Genomic DNA, 23,350 nt, shown 5'->3' on the forward strand with positions numbered 1-23,350 from the left:
AGTGTGTACCCTGCCTTCCGCCCGAGTGAAGCTGGTATAGGCTCCAGCCCCCTTGCGACCCCGAGAGGGACAAGCGTTAGAAAATGGATGGAACAGAAGTTCTATATTTTTCAAAATTTTTCACAAGTATTCATTATTTTAAATAAAAATTGATTGTCGGTCTGAGGAATTTTTTGCCGTTTAGGCTTGGCACTCGGCGGTTCCCCACATACATGCAGGGAGCGCGTGCGCACACACAAAAGCAGTCAATGAGAAGCAACTAACAATTTGCAGTCTTGTTGTTACATCCAATGATAGCTAACATTAGCTATCTATATTGCTATAGCTAACATTAATAGACAACTAGAGATCTCCGATAATATCGGCCTGCCGATATTATCAGCCGATAAATGCGTTAAAATGTAATATCGGAAATTATCGGTATTGTTTTTTTTATTATCGGTATCGTTTTTTTATTTTTATTTTTTTTTTTATATTTATTTTTTTATTAAATCAACATAAAAAACACAAGATACACTTAAATTAGTGCACCAACCCAACAAACGTCCCTCCCCCATTTACACTCATTCACACTTATTCACACAAAAGGGTTGTTTCTTTCTGTTATTAATATTCTGGTTCCTACATTATATATCAATATATATCAATACAGTCTGGAAGGGATATAGTCCGTAAGCACACATGATTGTGCGTGCTGCTGGTCCACTAATAGTACTAACCTTTAACAGTTAATTTTACTCATTTTCATTAATTACTAGTTTCTATGTAACTGTTTTTATATTGTTTTACTTTCTTTTTAATTCAAGAAAATGTTTTTAATTTATTTATCTTATTTTTATTTTATTTTTTTTAAAGTACCTTATCTTCACCATACCTGGTTATACAAATTAGGCATAATAATGTGTTAATTCCACGACTGTATATATCGGTTGATATCGGTATCGGTTGATATTGGTATTGGTAATTAAAGAGTTGGACAATATCGGAATATCGGATATCGGCAAAAAGCCATTATCGGACATCCCTATAGACAACACATTATGTGTGACTGTGTGTTACGTATGCGTGTATTCTTTAAGGGTTGAAGCAGTATGAGTGTGGAATATGATGCTTAAAACACATTGGAAAGTTAGCGCCCTCTCGGCATCCATGTAAAGCAGCACGTTTTTAAATTATTTACTGTCATGACCCGGATGGGGGACGGAAATGCTGCAACCCCCCGGAATTTATTTACTATTGAGAACGTGATAATATTGATTTATTCATCTGTAAAATGGACTGTGAGTTACATTCTTTAGATTAGGGTTGCCCAAAGTGGGGTCCAGTCATTTTGTTTGGCTTCTTTCTGACTTATTTCAAGGTCAGACAATCATTGATTGCATGTCCACAGGGATAGCTAGTTGGCATCTATCGAACGCGACAATCTCCACTACCATATATCAAAAGAAACTCCAATATCTACTTTAATTTTCCTTCTCTCTTTGTCCAGTCATTTTTTACTGGTTGCTTTCTCTTGTCCACACCTACTATTTTCAAAAGCACTTCTCCAGTGTTAAAATAATCTCAATTCGCACGTGTGAAGTTTAGAAACATTTTACGTGAACATAATTCAGATTTTTTTTTTGGCTTCAGATCCGATCCGATTTTGAGTACCAATCCAATACTTTGACAATAGGTTATAGAACTGAAGATGTTTGATCGCAAGTAACTGAAGTAAACTCAAAACATATGTTTGTTAAGCTTATCTTATTAAATTTACGATTTGCTATTATTGTCGTAAATAATACCATGTATTTGTGGTATTGAACATTGATTTTTTTTTTTACAAAACAAAGTGACTAGATTAAACAAAAGCAAAAACTACTATTGGCTACCATTTAAAACATTTAAGTTTTGCCCCTAAAGCCTTCCTAAATCCAGATAATTATTAACAAAAACAAGCCTAAAGACGTTTTTTTTAATAATAAGAACAAGAAAAATATATCTGATCACTTCAGTGTTGTTTACATACTGATAATATACTAGGTAGTGATGATAGTATCAACATCTGGATCAATCACCCATACTTTACATTGAAGCTTTAGCGGCTAGCTTCCAGAGTCATCCTGTTAAGTGTGCGTGCGTGTGTTTTAGTTTTTTCTCTTAGTTTATTTTCTGCCATGTGATTAGTATTTTTGAAGCAGCTTTGCACTGTGGTTAGACGATAATTTTGCTGCATCTTGCTCTCAAATGGCAAGACACACACCCTTCTGGAGTTCATGTAACTCCTGCATGTGTGTCTTTTGTGGAGATCTTGCTGGTGTCATTTGTGACAAGAAGAATCAGAATCAGAATCAGAATCAGCTTTATTGTCATTACGCAAGGTAACGAGATTGAGGCCATTCCATACAGTGCGATGTGTGCATGCTAGAAAAACAATGTGCAAATATATAAAAAAGACAGTTTGTTAGAACCTGTATTGTGTCCGCCTGTTGTGCTGCAAAGCGCTCCAATTGGTATAGACCACGTCAGGTTCGCCCTTTAGTATCGCACCAATCAAAATCATCACGTTGAGTTAGCTGAATGTCCCTGCAAACACCTCTACAGATTGAGATGAAATGGAAATTGAAAAGTGTAATGCTGCAAGATAAATGTGATATTTGTAATCCTATACAAAACTAAATCCCTGGCGTTTATTTCTTTCAGATATTTCCAAATGTCAACCTCTCATACTAAGCAGTTGTTCTTTTTCTCCACTTTGGTCAATCAATTGTGTGTGTGTCTTTGCTGGCCCTGTGTGTATCGTTGATGTAATTCATATTAGCCCTCCTAATGATTCATTGCGCGCAAAACAAGCTACGAGGCTGTTAAACTTTTGGCGGGACTGCACTTCATCACTTTCATCCCTATTGATCCTCAAAGTGTAAGTAAAAGAGGGAGGGGAGGGCTGATGAAGTGGAAAAGGAGGAGGGGGAGGCAGTTCGTTTTGAAGGTCTCACACATTCTCTACATCTTGGGTGGCCCTGCAAGCTACCAGAGCACTGTTGCTTTTTGGCAATGATCGATGAATCTTTACGAATGCGGCCATTATCATAAAGGCCCTCCCTTGCATTCATCCCCATTTTTCTGTCACTCAATGCGTCGCCCCAATCACACTACCACATTCAATTTTAACGCAATTTAGCGGCACCTTTAATGTGGAAACTGAGGATGGATTGGCTTGCATTTGTGCTCAACATCCAATACAGGAGATGTTATTACCTTCCTTACCACCAAGTGTTTACCATTGGATGCCATAAATGCTGAGAGGTGAAATACTCGCAGTTGTAAAATCCATACTGTATATCCACAGATTAATAGCCGGGAGGGCTCGTGCACGTGACTAGAGAGACAATATTGGAGTCAGTGGGAAGTAACAAGCTTATTAACTTTGAAAAAAAGAGGTGGGAAGTGGTTGTTGGAAGTGGCATGTGGCTGCAACCAAGCAGGACTTTTCCCAAAGTGCTTTAATGCCAAACGACGTTGACCTTTGTTGTGACGGGGACAAAAGACAGCACACAGTTGAGCTTGACTTTGAGGCAATATGAAACAAACAAATACATGTAGCGTTCTTCAACCTACACCGTTACACTCAGTGTAAATTAAAGCTGCCTCAGAGAGTTATTGCTTGACAAAAGTCAACCACGCTTTGTTTCCAGCTGTCAGCCAGCGCAAACAATGCGTCAAGCAGCTGACTGAGGAGGTTGTGTTGCAATATGCATACTGAACGCACAAATGGGAAGGGGCGTCCTCTGCAGAATCGCCGGGGGATGCAGGGAGACGTCAGTTCTGCAGCTGTGACTGCATGCACATTTTGTTCAAAAACAATTACTGTTATGAGTTTGTGTGCATGAGCAGATCAATCAGCCCTTTTTAAAGGGTTTTTCTTGTGTGTCAAGCAAGCAGGAACCATTTTTCCATAATACTTATTGGTAGGTCCCAATGTAAACTCATTAAAATATCGAATATACTGTACATCATATTTTACCTTACCTTTTGCTATTATTATTGCCAAAGTAGCAGAGTTCAACAGGTTCACTATCAAAAATGACATCTGAGCATAGTTTCCGCAAAATGATGACTACATATGGACAAGAGGCGGTGGTACTCTATAGGGCAACATCCACCGCCACCTGCCACACCACCACCGATGTGCTAAGCGGCACATGGCCTGCTGTGCGGTTTGAGGTTTAATTTGGGATTAACGCTCAGGATATTACAGATTACCACACTCCACGTTTGACCTTCTGTGTCCAGTCAACCAGCCAAATGAGCTTTTATCAGCGATGAGTTACAGCGAGTCAATCTAGCCGCTGAGGCCGCCATATCAAATCAGTGGCAGCAGTGTGTTTATCACTGTGAAGGTTTCCATATAAACATTTATTTGACTCATTAACAACCAACTTTAACTTAAAGCCTTGTTAACATGTAAGCTTTTTTGCTAGAGTTTTACCCTGTGTTCTTCCTGTGGGTGGATTTTGCAGACACAGCGAAAAACAGACGTCTATAAAACACAAATAATCCTGGCCGATTCACCAGTATCACAGAATGTTATTTTTCTCAATAAAAGTTAGGTAAAGCTGTTTTTAAGGTTAAATGACTACATATGGTTGCCATAAATGATTCACAGAAATGTGATGAATAAGACCATCTTTGAATTAACATGTGGGTGAAGAAATCTCACAGACACACACACTCCTGCTGTTGACTGAGGGCAAACTGCCAGCTGCCCCCGTATTTCTCTCTCCTCATCCATATTTGATCCTCTTCATTAAAAGTTGATCACGGAAAAACTCGTGCACACTGACATTTCTTTTGAGTCTTATTCCGCGCCCTCAGACGTGCATTCGTGGCTGGAAAAAGCCAAACAACGCCCACGTGTCAAACGACTCATAGGGGTTGAGATATTGTTGACACCACAGTTACACTAATAAAGTTTGAAGCTTCACTGAAAGTCATCATGAGTTTTGTGACTCTGTTACATTGCAAAAGAAATCATCAGTTGCCTTTAAATTTCACGAAAATGCTTCATATGGTTGCTGAAAATGTGCACTCTTGTTTCACTCATTGCTACAAAACTTGTACTTGCTACTCACTTCCATTTGACAGTTCAATCTTGTAATTTTACTTGAAAATACCATTCCAATATTGATGTAGTTTTAGCACTTAAAATTTTTTAATGGAATGTAGCACTTAATAATTAAGTATTTTTACCTAAGTGAAGTGGCCCTAGTGTGTAAACGTGTGTGTGAATGTTGTCTGTCTATTTGTGTTGGCCCTGTGATGAGGTGGCGACTTGTCCAGGGTGTACCCCGCCTACCGCCCGAATGCAGCTGAAATAGGCTCCAGCACCCCCCGCGACCCTGAAAGTGACAAGTGGTAGAAAATGGATGGATGGATGGTTTCATGAAAGTACAAACCCCGTTTCCATATGAGTTGGGAAATTGTGTTAGATGTAAATATAAACGGAATACAATGATTTGCAAATCCTTTACAACCCATATTCAATTGAATGCACTACAAAGACAAGATATTTGATGTTCAAACTCATAAACTTTTTTTTTTTTTGAAAATAATAATTAACTTATAATTTCATGGCTGCAACATGTGCCAAAGTAGTTGGGGAAGGGCATGTTCTCCACTGTGTTACATGGCCTTTCCTTTTAACAACACTCAGTAAACGTTTAGGAACTGAGGAGACACATTTTTTAAGCTTCTCATGTGGAATTCTTTCCCATTCTTGCTTGATGTACAGCTTAAGTTGTTCAACAGTCCGGGGGTCTCCGTTGTGGTATTTTAGGCTTCATAATGCGCCACACATTTTCAATGGGAGGCAGGTCTGGACTACAGGCAGGCCAGTCTAGTACCCGCACTCTTTTACTATGAAGCCACGTTGATGTAACACGTGGCTTGGCATTGTCTTGCTGAAATAAGCAGGGGCGTCCATGGTAACGTTGCTTGTATTTACCTTCCAGCATTAATGGCGCCTTCACAGATGTGTAAGTTACCCATGTCTTGGGCACTAATACACCCCCATACCATCACAGATGCTGGCTTTTCAACTTTGCGCCTATAACAATCCGGATGGTTCTTTTCCTCTTTGGTCCGGAGGACACGACGTCCACAGTTTCCAAAAACAATTTGAAATGTGGACTCGTCAGACCACAGAACACTTTTCCACTTTGTATCAGTCCATCTTAGATGAGCTCAGGCCCAGCGAAGCCGAATGCGTTTCTGGGTGTTGTTGATAAACGGTTTTCGCCTTGCATAGGAGAGTTTTAACTTGCACTTACAGATGTGGCGACCAACTGTAGTTACTGACAGTGGGTTTCTGAAGTGTTCCTGAGCCCATGTGGTGATATCCTTCACACACTGATGTCGCTTGTTGATTCAGTACAGCCTGAGGGATCGAAGGTGACGGGCTTAGCTGCTTACGTGCAGTGATTTCTCTAGATTCTCTGAACCCTTTGATGATATTACGGACCGTAGATGGTGAAATCCCTGAATTCCTTGCAATAGCTGGTTGAGAAAGGTTTTTCTTAAACTGTTCAACAATTTGCTCACGCATTTGTTGACAAAGTGGTGACCCTTGTTTGTGAATGACTGAGCATTTCATGGAGTCTACTTTTATACCCAATCATGGCACCCACCTGTTCCCAATTTGCCTGTTCACCTGTGGGATGTTCCAAATAAGTGTTTGATGAGCATTCCTCAACTTTATCAGTATTTATTGCCACCTTTCCCAACTTCTTTGTCACGTGTTGCTGGCATCAAATTCTAAAGTTAATGATTATTTGCAAAAAAAATGTTTTTTTATCAGTTTGAACATCAAATACTGTATGTTGTCTTTGTAGCATATTCAACTGAATATGGGTTGAAAATGATTTGCAAATCATTGTATTCCGTTTATATTTACATCTAACACAATTTCCCAACTCATATGGAAACGGGGTTTGTACTTCCATGTGTTCCTGCATTGCTTTAACAAGCTAACTATCGATTGGCTTAGAAACAAGAATGCAGGATTGTTCCCGGTAAACAATCATACGCAGTCACATCAATCCAGTAGAAGGTCACAGTCGCACATTTGCACACATCTTTGCTATTTGACTGTTTTACAGTGCAAATATCAAGACGTTTGCACACTCACAGGTGCATGGAGATGTGAACGCAGGCCCGTGCATGTTTAAACCATTGTGCGTTTGTTCCGCAGAGCCGCAGCTGAAGGGCATCGTCACGCGGCTCTACTGCCGACACGGCTTCTACCTCCAAATGCTGCCAGACGGAACCATGGAAGGCACAAAGGACGAAAGCAGCTCCTTCTGTAAGTCAACACGTCGGCCCGTGTGATGAATATTTTGTGCGTCGGTAAACCAATATCAGCTGCTTCCAAGCGACAGTACGAGGTACTTCCTGCCAACAGGCTCGTATATCCGAGCAGGAAGGCACCCCATAACGCCGCCATGCTTCCTTGGTTTAAATCACTCTGTGATCAATCAGGCTGAAAATGTATTCACACTTGGCGAGGGGCTGTGGGCCAACAGCAGCTAAATGGCTCCTGTTCTTATGATGTAATACATCATACATATGAGGAAGTCAGCAGTGTAGTGCCCACGTTTTCTACTAGAAATGTGCAACCTACTTGTGCCTGGCCAAAAACATCATATTCTCCACTCGCTGAACTCTCTCCAAGTCTGCCAGTGAGTTTAGCATTGTATTATGGGATATTTCTGATGTGGCGACACATCATTTTTATGTCGGAACACCGATTTAGACAGAAAACATGTAGTTAGCACAATTCTGGGATTTACGGCTCGGCAGGAGGGGGCAACAGCTACTTGCATGGAATTTACACTCAGGCAATTCATTAAGATGTCTGACTTTTTTGGCAGTGGTGCGACAGTCTGTCCTCTTTACATGATGCAAACATTGGCAGGCTGCCATTTGCTGCATCATTTACATTTAGTCAAGTGGACAAACAGGCTAATAATTGGGAGGCTTTAACAACTTTGTATTGGATCACTTCGTTAGAATACCTAACATTGGTCTTTCCGGAAGTAAGTTTCTTCAGAATTAATCAGGGGTTATAGTTCTGCTGAACTGTTGGAGTCAATGTATAATGATTCAGACCCTGCAGTTGGGCAGGAAAGCTTTAACTTTTCAAGGAACCCCTTCCAAAGGTCTAACAGGAAATCTACATAGAACGTAAACAGTGGTTAATGGGAATCATTATGGGTCTGACAGTGGGCATCAATCCACACACTGCAAGAATAGGCTTTTATTTTGTTGCTTTGTGTCATGACGCCGTCTGGCCTCGCCACACTGACACAAGCAATCCCATCTCCAGAAGGCAGAAACATGGAGCAACAGGGAGGGGACCGGACACGTGTCGGAATGTTTTAGTGTCACCTGTCCTGCTGGTTTTCCTGGACTTGACCAGTTGAAGCAAGGCAATGACAAACAGGCCCCAAAGGACAGCATAGGCCTTTAAATGAAAGTATTTTAAAAATCTAAGGCAAGTAGAATTCTATTAATTCTAACTCAAGATTCTTCAGGTGGCTGGGGTCAAAAACTGGGCAAAAAGGAGAAAAAAATGTCACAAACGCTGGAGGAAAGATGTGTTAATACAACGTGGGAACACAAAACAAGGGGAAAAGAAGAAAGAAGAGAGGAAAGCGAGATTAGGCTGATGAAAGGCATATTGACTCTTAGCGTGTAGATCAGAAAGCCACGAGGAGCGGCGTCATCCTCTGACTTTTATCCGCTTTAATTAGCATCTCCCACTGTTGAAAGAAAATGTTATTTATCTGTCTCTGTGCACGGGACAACTCTCTCTCTTTTTCTCTTTCCATCTGGCTCGCTTTATCTGACTCCTCCCCAGTGCTTGATAACACTTCAGACGGCACGAGACGGAGGAAAGAGAGAGAAATGACTTAAAGAGTGTGAGTGTGCGCACCAGCATGGCAACCTGGGAGGGGAGATGAAGGAACAAGGGAACATGAGCGGCCTTGTGCGGATGGGAGCTTGAGGAAACCAAAATGAGGAGAAGTGAGGGCAAAGAGAAACAAATAGAACATCCATCCATTTTCTACCGCGTGTCCCGTTCGGGGTCGCAGGGGGTGCTGGAGTTTATCTCAGCTGCTTTCGGCCGGAAGGCGGTGTACACCTTGGACAAGTCGCCACCTCATCACAGGGCCAACACAGATAGACAGACAGCATTCACACACTAGGGTCAATTTATTGTTGCCAATCAACCTATCCCCAGGTGCATGTCTTTGGAGGTGGGAGGAAGCCGGAGTACTTGGAGGGAACCCATGCAGTCACGGGGAGAACATGCAAACTCCACACAGAAAGATTGAACCCATGACCTTCGTATTGTGAGGCAGACGCACTAACCCCTCTTCCACCGTGCTGCCCTGGAATAGAACAGAATATCTTAATTGTCATTGCAACATATTTGACTGTACAGGGCAAGCAAATGAGGTTGATGCATAGGATAAAAAAAAACTATACCAGACACAAGTTGAAGGAGTACAACATGGCTGTGTAATAGTAAAAGGGGACAGATGGAGAGATGTCCAAGACATAGTAAGATAACAAAACTGCAGTTCATCCATTAGAGGGCAGTTCAGAATGACAAGAGTGGGAAGATAGATAACGTCATTGAAAAATCGTTAAAGGAGAGGGAGAGTGTAAGTTAAACAACGGCAGAGCAGTACTTGTCTTCTTCTTCGTTGGTCATTGACCACTGGGGAAATCAGACCTCGTCAACTCATCTGGTCTCCAATCGCCATCTCTTACAGCTTGAGACGATTAGGAGATGGTTTGATTTGTTTGTCGATGGAAGTCAAAGACAGCTCTGTCACCCAAAGTGTCAGCTGACTGATCCCAGGGCAGTGCTTATGTCTTGCTCCAAGATTTATGTGTGGAGCCTTATTGAAGAAGTGTAGTGAAGATTACAATATATCGGAGGGAAGGAGTTTTTTTTATTTTTTTTTACCGTCAACAGAATCAGGGGTGCAGACCAAATAATATAGAATTGCTTGGCATGAACTGCTTGGTAGGTGGATTGAAGTCTACCTCTGAAGTATTGGTAAAGTACACCTTAACAAGGCATCAAACCCAACCAAAACTGCTTAAGAGTTACAGGACTGTGGCAATGGCAAGAATATTTCAAGACAAACGTTTTAGCCCTTTCAATTAATGAGTCAAATCTGTCCCAAGGATGACGACAGGCATAATTCTATCCTTATCCCAGGCGAGACCGTCGCACAATTCTACACAACTTAACTGCATGTCCTGATGCTACTGCTGTTCCTCTTTCTACTCCTCTTCCTAGCATCCAATCTCTCTCCACTTTCTTCTTCTTTATTTATTGTCTCCATGATCTTCAGCTCTTAAATTGACTTGCGGGATTGATTTGGCACAACCCCCCTCACCTTTATCTCATTTCCTCTCCCTAGGGAGTGACGGGAAAATAAAAGTTTTGATACATTTTTTTTGGAGGGAGAATCAAATTGAATAAAGTAGAGCGAGAAGGGCTTGTGGAAAAACAACATAATGATAAGCGCCTGTGTTACTCAAGAATATTTATGATGACGGGTGTGATAGCAAAGCCATTTCTGATTGAGGGATGAAAAAGAACTGTTTGAGGGATAAAACTATGTAAAAAAAGGATGAGGGCACAACAAATGAGAAAACCTGAATGGCAATCGGTGAAGGACAGACATGCTGTGACAAAAAGTGAAGAAAATTATCTCTTGGTCATCATCCACCCAAAGATTATGTGGTGTCACAAAAACACCAATAAGGTGGTGTGTGTTTGCCTCTCTATCTGCCCTCTCTGGTGACACCTTGCTCATTTGTGAGCACGCCTCTATGAGATTCAGAGATCGATAAGGCAAACAGAAGCAGAGCTACTGCATGAGAAAAAAATAGGGTGGGTCCAGCAGAGGGGCCTTAAAACAGAACCAACATGACTTTGGACTTTTACAATGAGATGGCTTAATTTAGTTAAATGTGAACATTTCCATACATGACTCACCAACTGGAAGTGGCCACAAAGTTGCACTTACTCAAAAGTTTTTTCTCCTCAGTGTGGCTAACTTTGACTCTCCGTTTTCATCCATTATGTTGGCAGAACTCCTGATTTAAAATTGATTTGAAACCAGCCTATATTACATTTTTCATCACCACAAAAATTATTTCATCCATCACTCAAGCATGTACACGTGTAATTAGTCATTGAAAAAACGTATAGCACCGGTGCTGCTATTGATATTCAATCCCATGCACGTGATTCCAAGGCGGTCTGTGAACGTTCCTGGTAAAAATTAATACGAAACAATACAGCGACGCAGTGTCAAAATGAGGATTTAGTGAGATACATCACCACGTGCAACTGGTGGGAATATGCTCCAAGCGGGCTCAAGAGGTCACTTTCTAATGAAGTGCCCTCTAAATGCTCTCTGCTGTGATTTGGTCTCTTTTGACTGAGTGTCCAAATGGGGAATTCTGTCACCGCCTGGTCGGCCCAACATATACCTTCCCAAGCTACCAGACTTTTAACTCTTCCTAATCCTACTTCCTCCTCTTCTAACTTAATCCCAATGTGGCACACAAAATGAGATATTTACTGATGCTTTTCTTTTCTTTGTGTGTTTTCAACAGTGCAGTTCAACTTGATTCCTGTGGGCCTCAGGATAGTGGCCATCCAGAGTACTAAGGCGGGGCTCTACGTGGCCATGAACAGTGAGGGCTACCTCTACACTTCGGTATGGACCTTTTATGCAAATATGAATACAATCAAATTTGAATTAAAGAATCAGGCTTCATCTGGAACTGATTAAAAGGGACCTTTGATGAATTTTGTTTTTTCTGACTAATAAATATTGTTACAATGTTGGATACTCATGTTAAACAATGCCAAAGCGTCAATTCAAAAATGTCATGCATTTGGGCATGATTGTACACGCATCTGCCTGTGGGGTTTTGGAGTATTTTTTTTAAAAGATTTGCTGTATAGTGACATCACAGTGAGGTGCTGCTTCTGGAACTTCCCTATATTATTTCTCGTTTCATGCATTCCCGCGTGCTCAATTACTATAAAATAAATACTTCTGTGATAATGAAATTGGATTAGCCGCTCACATACTTGCCAACCTTGAGACCTCCGATTTCGGGAGGTGTGTGTGTGTGTGTGTGTGTGTGTGTGTGTGTGGGGGGGGGGGGGGGCGTGGTTGGGGGCGTGGTTGGGGGCGTGGTTAAGAGGGGAGGAGTATATTTTCAGCTAGAATTCACCAAGTCAAGTATTTCATATATATATATATATATATATATATATATATATATATAAGAAATACTTGACTTTCAGTGAATTCTAGCTATATATATAGTTTTTTAATTATATATATATATATATATATATATATATATAAATAAAATAAATACTTGAATTTCAGTGTTCATTTATTTACACATATACACATACACATAACACTCATCTACTCATTGTTGTACTTGAGAGACTTGATCAAATACACAGTAATGAAAACACAGTTGTTCTACTAACTGTACTGTGCTTGCTGCTTACTAAAAAAAAAACCCAACACTTACCTTTCACTATTTGAGTAGCCTTTGTTCTGCCATTTGCGTACTGGCGAGCGATCTCTGAATCCAGGAACATATCCTTCATGGATTTGTTGTAGACATCCGCAAGTGAGAACGGGATGTTGCTTACAGCTATCAGCATAGCCATCTTTCTCTCGGCATAAATTACACCCTCGGGACTCCATTTAGCGAGGTGGCCCATAACACTGGGCTAGGATCGGTGCTGCGTTGCCGCCGCTTTGTGCTTCTCTGACCGTTCATGAGTGAGTATATCCGTTCGGCCACCGTGTTCAATGGAGAAGTCTGTTCTACAAAATTTACAGGCAGCATACCCCTTCCCCTTCGAACTATCATGGATAAACTGAAATTCTTGTTTCCATTCGTTATGGAACTTACAAGCGTATTTCTTCATCTTACTCGTCGTCGCCATGGATGTATCTTCTTCGTTCTTCTGCTTCGTCTCCTTGTTGTGTGCGCAGTTGTGCACTCTCTAAAAGTCGTAGATGTTATAACGTGATTGGGCAGGCACGCTGTTTATATCGTGGGAAAGCGGACGTGAGAACAGGCTGTCGACACGTCACTCAGGTCCGCATGGAGCTGGAGGGGGCGTGGCCTCCAGCTGCGGCTGTAAATCGGGAGATTTTTGGGAGAATATTTGTCCCGTGTGTTTTCGGGAGAGGCGCTGAATTTCGGGAGTCTCCCGGAAAATTCGGGAGGGTTGGCAAGTATGGCCGCTCAACTCCAACCACTTAGTTTGGGGAAACACAAGAGAAGGTAAGATAAAGGTATTAACTTTGTTGACAAAACATTTTCGTCTGACCTATTTCGACCTATTTTCCCCTGACTAAAATAGGACGATGACAAATCATAACAAATGTACATTGACCAAAAACAATGACCAAATTGACAATTTAATCTACGCATAAAAACGAGACGAAAATAATTGACAGAGACGAAATCCAATCATATTTAATTTTGTCTCTAGGTGGATGGGACAAACTAGGAATCTATCCAATCACAGCAGCATGCAGGAGAGGGGCGGGGCGGGACAGAACTACAACTATGAAGACACAGTGTTTAGATTTTTAGATATAGTGTAGAGATGATAAACGGTTAAAATGATGACGGCGACAACACTCCCGACGGATACTATTACCCTCTTAAATTAAAATGATCTACAAACCGAGATTGATAACTTCACTTTGATAAACTCACGGCGGACTTACTGGTGCCAGCTCGCTAGCTAGATTGCCAACATGAAAACACGAGACATACGTCTTTCCCCGTTAAAAACAACATACCCCAATCAAAACATCTATAAACCCATTACTGTCTGAGCAACTACGCTAGTCAGTTGTGCACATTGAACTTACAAGCTGTGCTCTCTTAGCACGGAATCATAATCGATCTTTCCTCAGAAGAAAAGTGAAGAGGGGATTTTTTGGTGCGTTCAAGTACCGCTGAACAGACTAGGACAGACACAACTCCCGCCAGAAGTGACACATAATTAGAATAGATTTTATTTGTTACACACTTTTCATTTGAACTAATCTTAAAATGCTACTGTACAAACAAATATTTACAGTACAACAATAAAAGTTTAGCTATTAAAACAGATAACACACTAAGACTAAAACACTTCAGTGAAACAAACAAGAAATGCAAAATAGTGTCTTTTCTAACAGTGAGTCTATTTATTTTATTTAAGTTATGTTTAAAACATTTTTGGAAAATATTGTTTCTTCATGTTACCAATTTAGTCATGTATTAGTCAACATTAAAAAATGCTAAATTTAAGCTAAAACAATAACACACAATAAGGTTAGTGTGAAATGTACTTATTTAAAGGTGCCATATGTAATAATGTGGTCAGAAATGGTAATTTCACATTGCTATGATGACAGCCGTGCTAATGTTGGAACCCATTTCCTCAGCATGTCAGCATATTGAGAACGAAATAGGCACTGACACTACCCATATCCACATAGGGCAAAATATATGTTTGACAAATAAAACCTGTCAGTTCAATTACTCATTGACATACAGGCAAACGGGCTTATATATATAAACAGCTGTCAAAATTAACACTGGTGGGCAAGTGTAACTAATGTTGTGTCTAGTGAATCTATATATTGTTTATGAAGTTTATTTTCGACCGTGAATGAAAAAAAGAAATAGCGGTGATGGATGCCACTCTGTTTCCTGAGATCCAGGGTCAACGCAGCCGTCTACCAGCAAGTTTTAGAGCACTTCATGCTTCCTGCTGCTGACCTGCTCTATGGAGATGGAGATTTCAAGTTCCAACAGGACTTGGCGCCTGCACACAGCGCAAAATCTACCCGTGCCTGGTTTACGGACCATGGTATTTCTGTTCTAAATTGGCCCGCCAACTCCCCTGACCTTAGCCCCATAGAAAATCTGTGGGGTATTGTGAAAAGGAAGATGCAGAATGCCAGACCCAAAAACGCAGAAGAGTTGAAGGCCACTATCAGAGCAACCTGGGCTCTCATAACACCTGAGCAGTGCCAGAAACTCATCGACACCATGCCACGCCGCATTAACGCAGTAATTGAGGCAAAAGGAGCTCCAACCAAGTATTGAGTATTGTACATGCTCATATTTTTCATTTTCATACTTTTCAGTTGGCCAACATTTCTAAAAATCCCTTTTTTGTATTAGCCTTAAGTAATATTCTAATTTTGTGACACACGGAAATTTGGATTTTCATTTGTTGCCACTTCAAATCATCAAAATTAAATGAAATAAATATTTGAATGAATCAGTCTGTGTGCAATGAATAAATATAATGTACAAGTTACACCTTTTGAATGCAATTACTGAAATAAATCAAGTTTTTCAAAATATTCTAATTTACTGGCTTTTACCTGTATATTAAACAGTGTACATTTTCAAAAGACACATTTTGATACTTATGAAGAGGACGGGTGTATGGAGGGATTAAGTCGCAATATAGAAACGCCTCCTCAAACGTACAGATTCCAGAGACTTTAAAAAACGGATTATAGATTTGACTGCGTAGCATAATTCACACATAATTTACACCAAAGCATATCAAATACATATTATCCAGACCACAAAGAAGTGTTGTAGTGTTTTAGTAGATTAAAATCATCATAGGTCCCCTTTATGGAAATATATGTTTTAGCTTTGGTCAACTTTGGTACGTCTACCACTAGTGGTACGTGGGCTCTATCTAATGGTACGCCAAAGAATCACTTGATAAAAGTACAGTTTTTTATTTTCCTATATTCAAACACAGTGTTGCTGTTCAAACTGTGTGTAATGTTACAGTGGCCAAAAGTATTAAATATCTTTGCTAAATAAAACCACTGCATTGTTTTTAACAAATACTTAGGCCTACTATGCCACTGTATTTTAATGTTGGTCATTATGATAGTACTTTGAGAGCCAAGGATTTTCTGAGGTGATACTTAGTGAAAAAAGTTTGAAATCCACTGGCTTAGGTTAAATGTTCAAAAGGCATAATATTATGAAGCTACTTACAAAGTAAACAAAAGAAACTCAATGAGCTCAATAAAATGTGTCCTTGAACATACATACATATTCTGCCGAGCCCCCACCCCTTTGAGATAGTTAAACCCCTCCTATAGAGGTCATACTGACTGTATAGGCTTTCTCCTAACAAAAAGAAAGGTGACCTATTTTTTAGCACATCAGGGAAAGGACCCTTGCTGAAAAAGTTTTGAAAAATCCCTCTGCAATGAGAGCGGGCATGAGAGAGGGGGCGGGAAACAAAAGCCCTCACACCCTCACCTTAAATGACCTGCTCAGTTCTTATTTTTTGCAAGTGTGAGTGAAAGATAGAGGGCACGGCTACAGGAAAAAATGAAGGGTTGGGAGGGGGGTTCTCCATTAGAGTCCATAGAGAGGCCTTGTGTTATGCTATGTGGAAGTGGCATAAGGGGGTTGTGGTGGTGGGGTGAGTTGGGTTCTATTTTAGCAAGAACATATTAGGCCAAATACCGCACCAAAACAAAGCTTGCATGCGTCATAAATCTAAAAGAGCTTTGGCGTTTGTGCTCCAGCTCTGCATTGCGGGTAAAGGAGTGATCGGTCCGAGCAGCAAAGGGTGACCATCCGAGCAGTGCAACCTCATTAAGGTAAAGGTTACACTGCGAAAATATACTGTCCTGTTGGCCACCGCAGTCCAGGCTCGATATCTTAACTACTGCAAGAAGTGAGGACACTATATTGATGACAGTTTGTCTCAGAGGTTGCTGTGTTACATTCATGTTACATTGTTTTAGGGCAGCTTCTTTAGCAAGCGGGGAACCCAAATCTGCACCTGAAATGAGTGTTCAAATTGGACCTCACGCTATGAGGTAGGAAAGATAAAATATTTCTGCCAGCCATTAGCAAATGGAATAAATGAAAGAAATAAACAAGCTAGATATTGTTTGGCCCTGTGGCTTCCCCATTAGTGTGAGGTGCAATAATTCATAATTCATGCTGCCTTAACTTGTAGGAAAACGGCACACACAGGCATACAGGCAGAAATCCGGGCAGACGTAATTGGGCAAGAGAGATACTGGGATCTCCTTGAGAGAAAAAAAAAGTAAAGTGGTATATTGCAAAGTGTGCCAACTAACAACAGTTTAAAATGGTATTCATTTCATTTCACTGTATGTATAAATATGATTTTAAAGTAAATTATAGTGCCCGGAACTTGCATGGCGATAGTTGCCATGACCCCAGGATGCATAGATGGGATAATTTAATTAGTCCAAATGAGAACTTGTGCTGCTCGGAGGTGCACAAAAAGATCAACACTTGTCAACGATCCAGCTCTGTCTAGAGGAACAGATCTGGCATAAGAAGCAACCTGATTAGCAACCAGGGGCCGCTGTCTTGATCAGGGATAGGTGGGGGAGGCAGTGCTCAGGCCAGAGTGGAAACAAGAAAACAGGAGTGCTGGAATGAAAACAACACCAAGCACAGGAAATAGTAAACGTAAGTCCAAACTGTCATGGAGGATCATGACACATAGTACATTTTTAGATAACTGTTGACGAATAATGCCTTTTTTCTTTTTTACTGAATGAAATTGTAATTTCACAAATCCTATGCACAATGTTTAAAAAAGATAAAGTCACACAGTCACTTATTTTTATCCCCAAACAAGCTCTGAAAGATGCATAGCTTTAATTTTCGGGCTTCACACACTCTTCTGCCTTTGTTATCTCCACCATTATTCCTCCCCTGATGGTCTTCCACTTCTATTATCTCCTATACATTTTTCCCAGGGGAAGGCAGTAATTTAAGTGACTTTTTGTGGCCCTATACCAGATGAGGGTGCACTCACATGAAAACAAGGAACATCTCCTCCCACGTAAGCCAAGGAGAGGGATGTGGAAACCACACACATACACAAACCCAGGCGTACACACACACAAACACACAATATTAAGCTGTATTCTTAGGCAGGACGAATGAGGGGAGAGTTTTACATCCACCCTATAATGCTGCAAAAGCATCAAAAAGCTGCCTCCCCGCTGATTAGGAGAAGACTTACAGCTGTCCCAAAAGAGCTGAGAGGGCCAAGCGCCGTTCTGCATTCCGATCAGTGCTAACAATCCATAAACACACACACGCAGACATACACGACACAAGGTCGTATACAAATAGTAGACTTGAGAAAGCTGTACTTGCAAGGTAGGCTATAAAAGAACAAATGCCTCACACGTGTGTAATTTATTGCACATTGTTGGACTTAATAAAAATATCTCCCGCCATGTCAGGTTTCCAACAAAGTTAACAGGGATGGATGGTCCTATGTGATATGTAGCAAACACATCCATCATCCAAAACAAAAGCACAATGAGATTTTTTTTACAGCAGGGATCCTGGAACATGCTTTCATGCCTGACTTAATCTTGACATGTTTATACTTGGTATTGATAGTTTATTCCTAAATACACACTTTTTATTGGCTTTTTAATGTAATAAACCATGCATGGTCTGCTATTGATCTGACTTCAACAATATGCAGTAAATGTCACCAACGGTCCCCAAACTTTTGGTCAGGGGCCATACTGCGTTCACAGAATTTGGCCGGGTGCCAAGATATGTGTACGTGTACCGGTATACATATTAGGGTTGCTACGATACACAAAATTATGGTTTGGTTAAATGTTTTACTGTCACGGTTCGATACTTTTTTTGATACAAAAAGATACATTTTTTCATGCCTTTTTTCACTTGTATTTTATTCCAATTATCAACATGTTTGTATCAACTCAAAAGTACGGTTATTGAATTAATAATACTTGGTGCAGCTATACCTGACACATTTTCTGCTGTGTATACACAGCACCATATAAAACAAAAAAGCACCTTGTAAAACAAAAAATAATAATAGAATAAATGTATCTGATGGAGATATCAAATCACCCATCTTCTGTGGAGCATTCTTAGCAGCAGAGTATGTATTACAAATAAATAGCTCCTTACAAAATAAAAGCCATCTTCTGGGATATATTTTCAGCAGCATATTACACAAACAGGTCTGTAAATGAATCGCTCTCTGATGGAGATAATCCTTACACCCATCTTCTGAGGTTTATGTCAAAGCAGGAATTATTGTATCAGTGAAACGGGTTCATGAAGAAGTCTTGTAACGGGGCTCAAGTGTCTGCAGCATGTCACAAAACCCGCCGTTTTCCACAAAAGAAAAGGGTCGCATGTCGACAGCAATGAAAGTGGCAATCGCCCAGTCGATTTATTTTGCCCTCTTTGAATCATGTGGTAATGGCTCTCTAAATGCCCTGTGTAAAGTTTGTAGCCTGTGTGTTGTCACTTTTTGTTTGGTTCCACCTATTTTGGAAGCGGGGTGATGTCGGCGTAAATGTGTTGTCATGTTTGTTGTATTTCCACTGTTGTAGTTTATCGTTGTGTGACACTTGCAACATACCGATGTATTTTTGTCCACGACACGCTTGCGTTTAAGGATATAGTTAACACGAAAACCAAAGTAGTTCCACACGCCAGATCTGAATAATGGTGGAGGATTTTCGATTACAGTTATAGTTGAGGCATTAGCCATGTTGCAATGAGCTAGCTTCTCATATGGCTTCTGTCTCAGCAGCTTGTTTTGGTCTGAATGAATGTGGAAACGCGAACTTAGTCTAACGCGGATCCACTTAGCTTTCAGCAGAGAGCGCATCGTCAGAAGTTGATCAAATATATGAATAAAATATATAAATAAAATTGCGTATTGTTCGTTTAATAGTGCCTACCGAACTGAGACCACATATATACTAGGGCTGTCAAAGTTAACACGACAACGCGTTAACTATAAATTTCAATAACGGCACACATTTTTTTGACCTTCAGGCCCTGCCGTAGAGGGGGAACTTGGCTGAAGTTCACTTGCTACTGATGAGTCACAAGCGGTAAAGAAATGAAAAAAAGGAAAGGCTACCTTATGGAAATATCAGGTTCAAAGCCATGGCAAGTTGTTCTCCCTACAAGAAAGGACTATTTTTCGCCTTGAGAATAGGCGACATCCCTGCAGCAAACGCCTGCTGTGCACGTCGCTCAGAGGTGGGTGTTGCTTCACTTATGTTCAGATGACAGTTAAAGTGCAGTGATAACATAACATTTAGATTGTGTTACTGCGAGTGATTTAGTAAGTACGATGAAAGCTCAAGAGAAATGAAAGACGGTCGGCAGGAAGTCGAAAGAAAATGTTTTTACTGCAAACAGTCAATCCAAAATCAAAACATGTCTGGCTTGAAAATAAAAGCCGGTATCGATTCCTAGGTACCGAGCGTACCGTATCAATTCAAATGTGAACGGTACCCATCCCTATTTGTCAGAGATATTTTGTAATGTCATTCTGTGATATTTGCACCGAAAAAAATGCCAGTACATCAGTTGAGGAATATGGGAGAGGGGGGTATTTTTCTGGCTGGGCGAAATATTGTGTACATCCTTTTAACATGTTCTGGTCGAGTCTTCAATTACAGAATGATTAGCAGGCTGAATATTAGATATCATTACTTAATAGAGAAGGTTAAAACATTGTCATGCAAGAAATATGAAGACCATAAACTTGTACAACATGTGATGTACAGAATATCAGAAGCATTTATTCAGGTAGAAATATTACAGATTACAGCTGAGATAGGCTCCAGACACCACGTGACCCCAAAAGAAACAAGCGGTAGAAAATAGATGGATGGATATTACCAAACATCTTTGACAATCAAAGCATGATCATAACACTCCACATGTTGTATTATTTATGCAAGAAACTGGTATCTAAACATGGAAGAGTAGCTCCTCCTCCGAATGCAAGTAGTCTTAAAGCAGGAATACAATTTCTGTATTTGTACAAAATACAACATCTGGCAAGACACAAACATTATGTTTGTCCTTTCTGTGTTGAGCTGTTTAAAAAGCATATATTTTAAAACACATTTAATTAAAGCAAATTAATTGTCCATTCATGGTGTTAACACTTAAAAATTATCTGACTAGGGTACACTTATTAGTGATGAAAAATGTAATCTTTGTGATTAATCGCGATTAATTTTGAGTTAACTATGAACAATGCGATTATCACGATTACATATTTCAATCGTTTGACAGCCCTAATATACACACACACACACACACACACACACACACACACACACACACACACACACACACACACACACACACACACACACACACACACACACACACACACACACACATTAAATGTCCCCTGCTGTATTCTTTTTTTCTTCTCTGCTGCGCCAAACACTAAATATATCCAAAATTTAATGAAGTCAAATACAAATAAGGCAACAAGAAAAGTATCCCACACTTTTCTTTTGTGAAGTAAATCTGTAGAGCAGATATGGGCATCTACATCAACAATATGATATGCCTGAGTGGCTGGACAGAACAGATAAAAAAAAAAATTTAAAAAAATTATGGACGCTGGCGGGCCAAATTATGGACGCTGGCGGGCCGGATCCAGCCCGCAAGCCGTAGTTTGCGGAGCCCTGCATTATACATTAACATCATTCTAATATAGTTTAAGTTAAAGAGACAGCCAGATAGTAGGATAAGGTGTATACATGCACATACAGTATACCTGGCAGATGGGAAATTGGCAATTAGTTGTCTACTGCGATAAACCCTTCAACAGTCTTTTTACAGTATGGCCAGAGAGGACACACACCTCCTCTTCAGTGACCTTCCTGATCATCCCGCCCATCGAATCACAACACGCTCCTTTATTTTTCTTTTGAGTCAGCACTCTTGTTTTTCTTTGCCTCTGCCCTCTTTCCCTTCACTTTTCCTCCCTTCAAAGGCTGCCCCCCACTCTAAAAAATTTCCTCCGATCGACCCCCACTGTCCTAATACATCTTCTGTTATGTGACTGTCCTCCTCTTGTGTGGCGGACACATGTGGCCTACAGGAAGGCAATGACAGGAAAAATCTGACGGATGGAGGAAGTGTTGGGGGGTTGGAGGGTAAAAGGAAGAAATAGCAGATGAAGCAAAAGGAGGTGAGAGGAAGAACCATATAAGGAGGGGAGGCACTGAGGGATGTCTCATTCTCTTTGGAGAATCCCCAAATGCAGAGGACATCCCCCGTCTACATTTTAGCCCTCATGCACATCCTTCAGCTGTTCTCATTACTGTGTGTGTGTGTGTGTGTGTGTGTGTGTGTGTGTGTGTGTGTGTGTGTGTGTGTGTGTGTGTGTGTGTGTGTGTGTGTGTGTGTGTCCACGACTTGCATGTACTGTGTTAAATCTAGACTATTTATGTGCTGTATATAAGCCAATAGCTATTACCATATCATTATTGCATGTGATGTACAGTATATTGACCCTTGTCCGAACCTGAGGATAACATGGTGGTGTGACTGGATCAAAGGAGATGCTGATGACGCATCCTTGAACAAAAGTTAGCTTTACTGACAAGGTCTGCAGTACCTGGAGGAAGCTTAGCCAAAAGATGCCTTTCTCCCTCCTTGGAGCAGCCAAACAACCAGTTTTATATATCCATGTTGTCTCATATCTTTGAGTTTGTCCTAAGCAAGTTTAATACGTTCTGACCATGTAAGGGGATGTTCATAAATGTACGTGTCCCTACACATTTGTTTAGGCCAGAGTTTTCCAACCACTAGTGTGCCGTGAGATACAGTCTAGTGTGCCGTGGGAGATGATCTAATTTCACCTATTTGGGTAAAAAATATTTTTTGCAAACCAGTAATTATAGTCTGCAAATGATGTGTTGTTGTTGAGTGTCGGTGCTGTCTAGAGCGCGGCAGAGTAACCGTGTAATACTCTTCCATATCAGTAGGTGGCAGCCAGTAGCTAATAGCTTAGTAGATGTCGGTAACAGCAGGTCAAAAGGTATCTAATGCTTAAACCAAAAATAAACAAAAGGTGCGTGCCCCTAAGAAAAGGCATTGAAGCTTAGGGAAGGCTATGCAGAATGAAACTAAAACTGAACTTGCTGCTAAGTAAACAAAAACAGAATGCTGGACGACAGCAAAGACTTACTGTGGAGCAGCAGACGGCGTCCACAAAGTACATCCGAACACGACAATCAACAATGTCCCCACAAAGAAGGATAAAAACAACTAAAATCTTCTTGATTGCTAAAACAAAGTAGGTGCGGGACATATCGCTCAAAGGAAGACATGAAACTGCTACACCAAAATACCAAAAAAAGAG

The 23,350-nt window shown here is 40.6% G+C and overlaps 2 protein-coding genes across 2 annotated transcripts in view; one reads left to right on the forward strand and one right to left on the reverse strand.

The window, feature by feature from the left end:
* Positions 1 to 23,350, reverse strand: part of nlgn2a (neuroligin 2a) — a 440,867-nt gene that overhangs the window by 376,680 nt on the left and 40,837 nt on the right. The gene's annotated exons all lie outside the window — the stretch shown is intronic.
* fgf11a (fibroblast growth factor 11a) overlaps positions 1 to 23,350 on the forward strand; it is an 85,076-nt gene that overhangs the window by 50,090 nt on the left and 11,636 nt on the right. The window contains exons 2-3 of the mRNA XM_061960382.2: positions 7,232 to 7,342; positions 11,689 to 11,792. Of these exons, the coding sequence (XP_061816366.1) occupies positions 7,232 to 7,342; positions 11,689 to 11,792 (215 nt within the window). The remainder of the gene's footprint in view (positions 1 to 7,231; positions 7,343 to 11,688; positions 11,793 to 23,350) is intronic.

The sequence above is a fragment of the Nerophis lumbriciformis genome, linkage group LG05 (assembly GCF_033978685.3).
Source record: "Nerophis lumbriciformis linkage group LG05, RoL_Nlum_v2.1, whole genome shotgun sequence".
In the NCBI taxonomy this organism is placed as follows: domain Eukaryota; kingdom Metazoa; phylum Chordata; class Actinopteri; order Syngnathiformes; family Syngnathidae; genus Nerophis; species Nerophis lumbriciformis.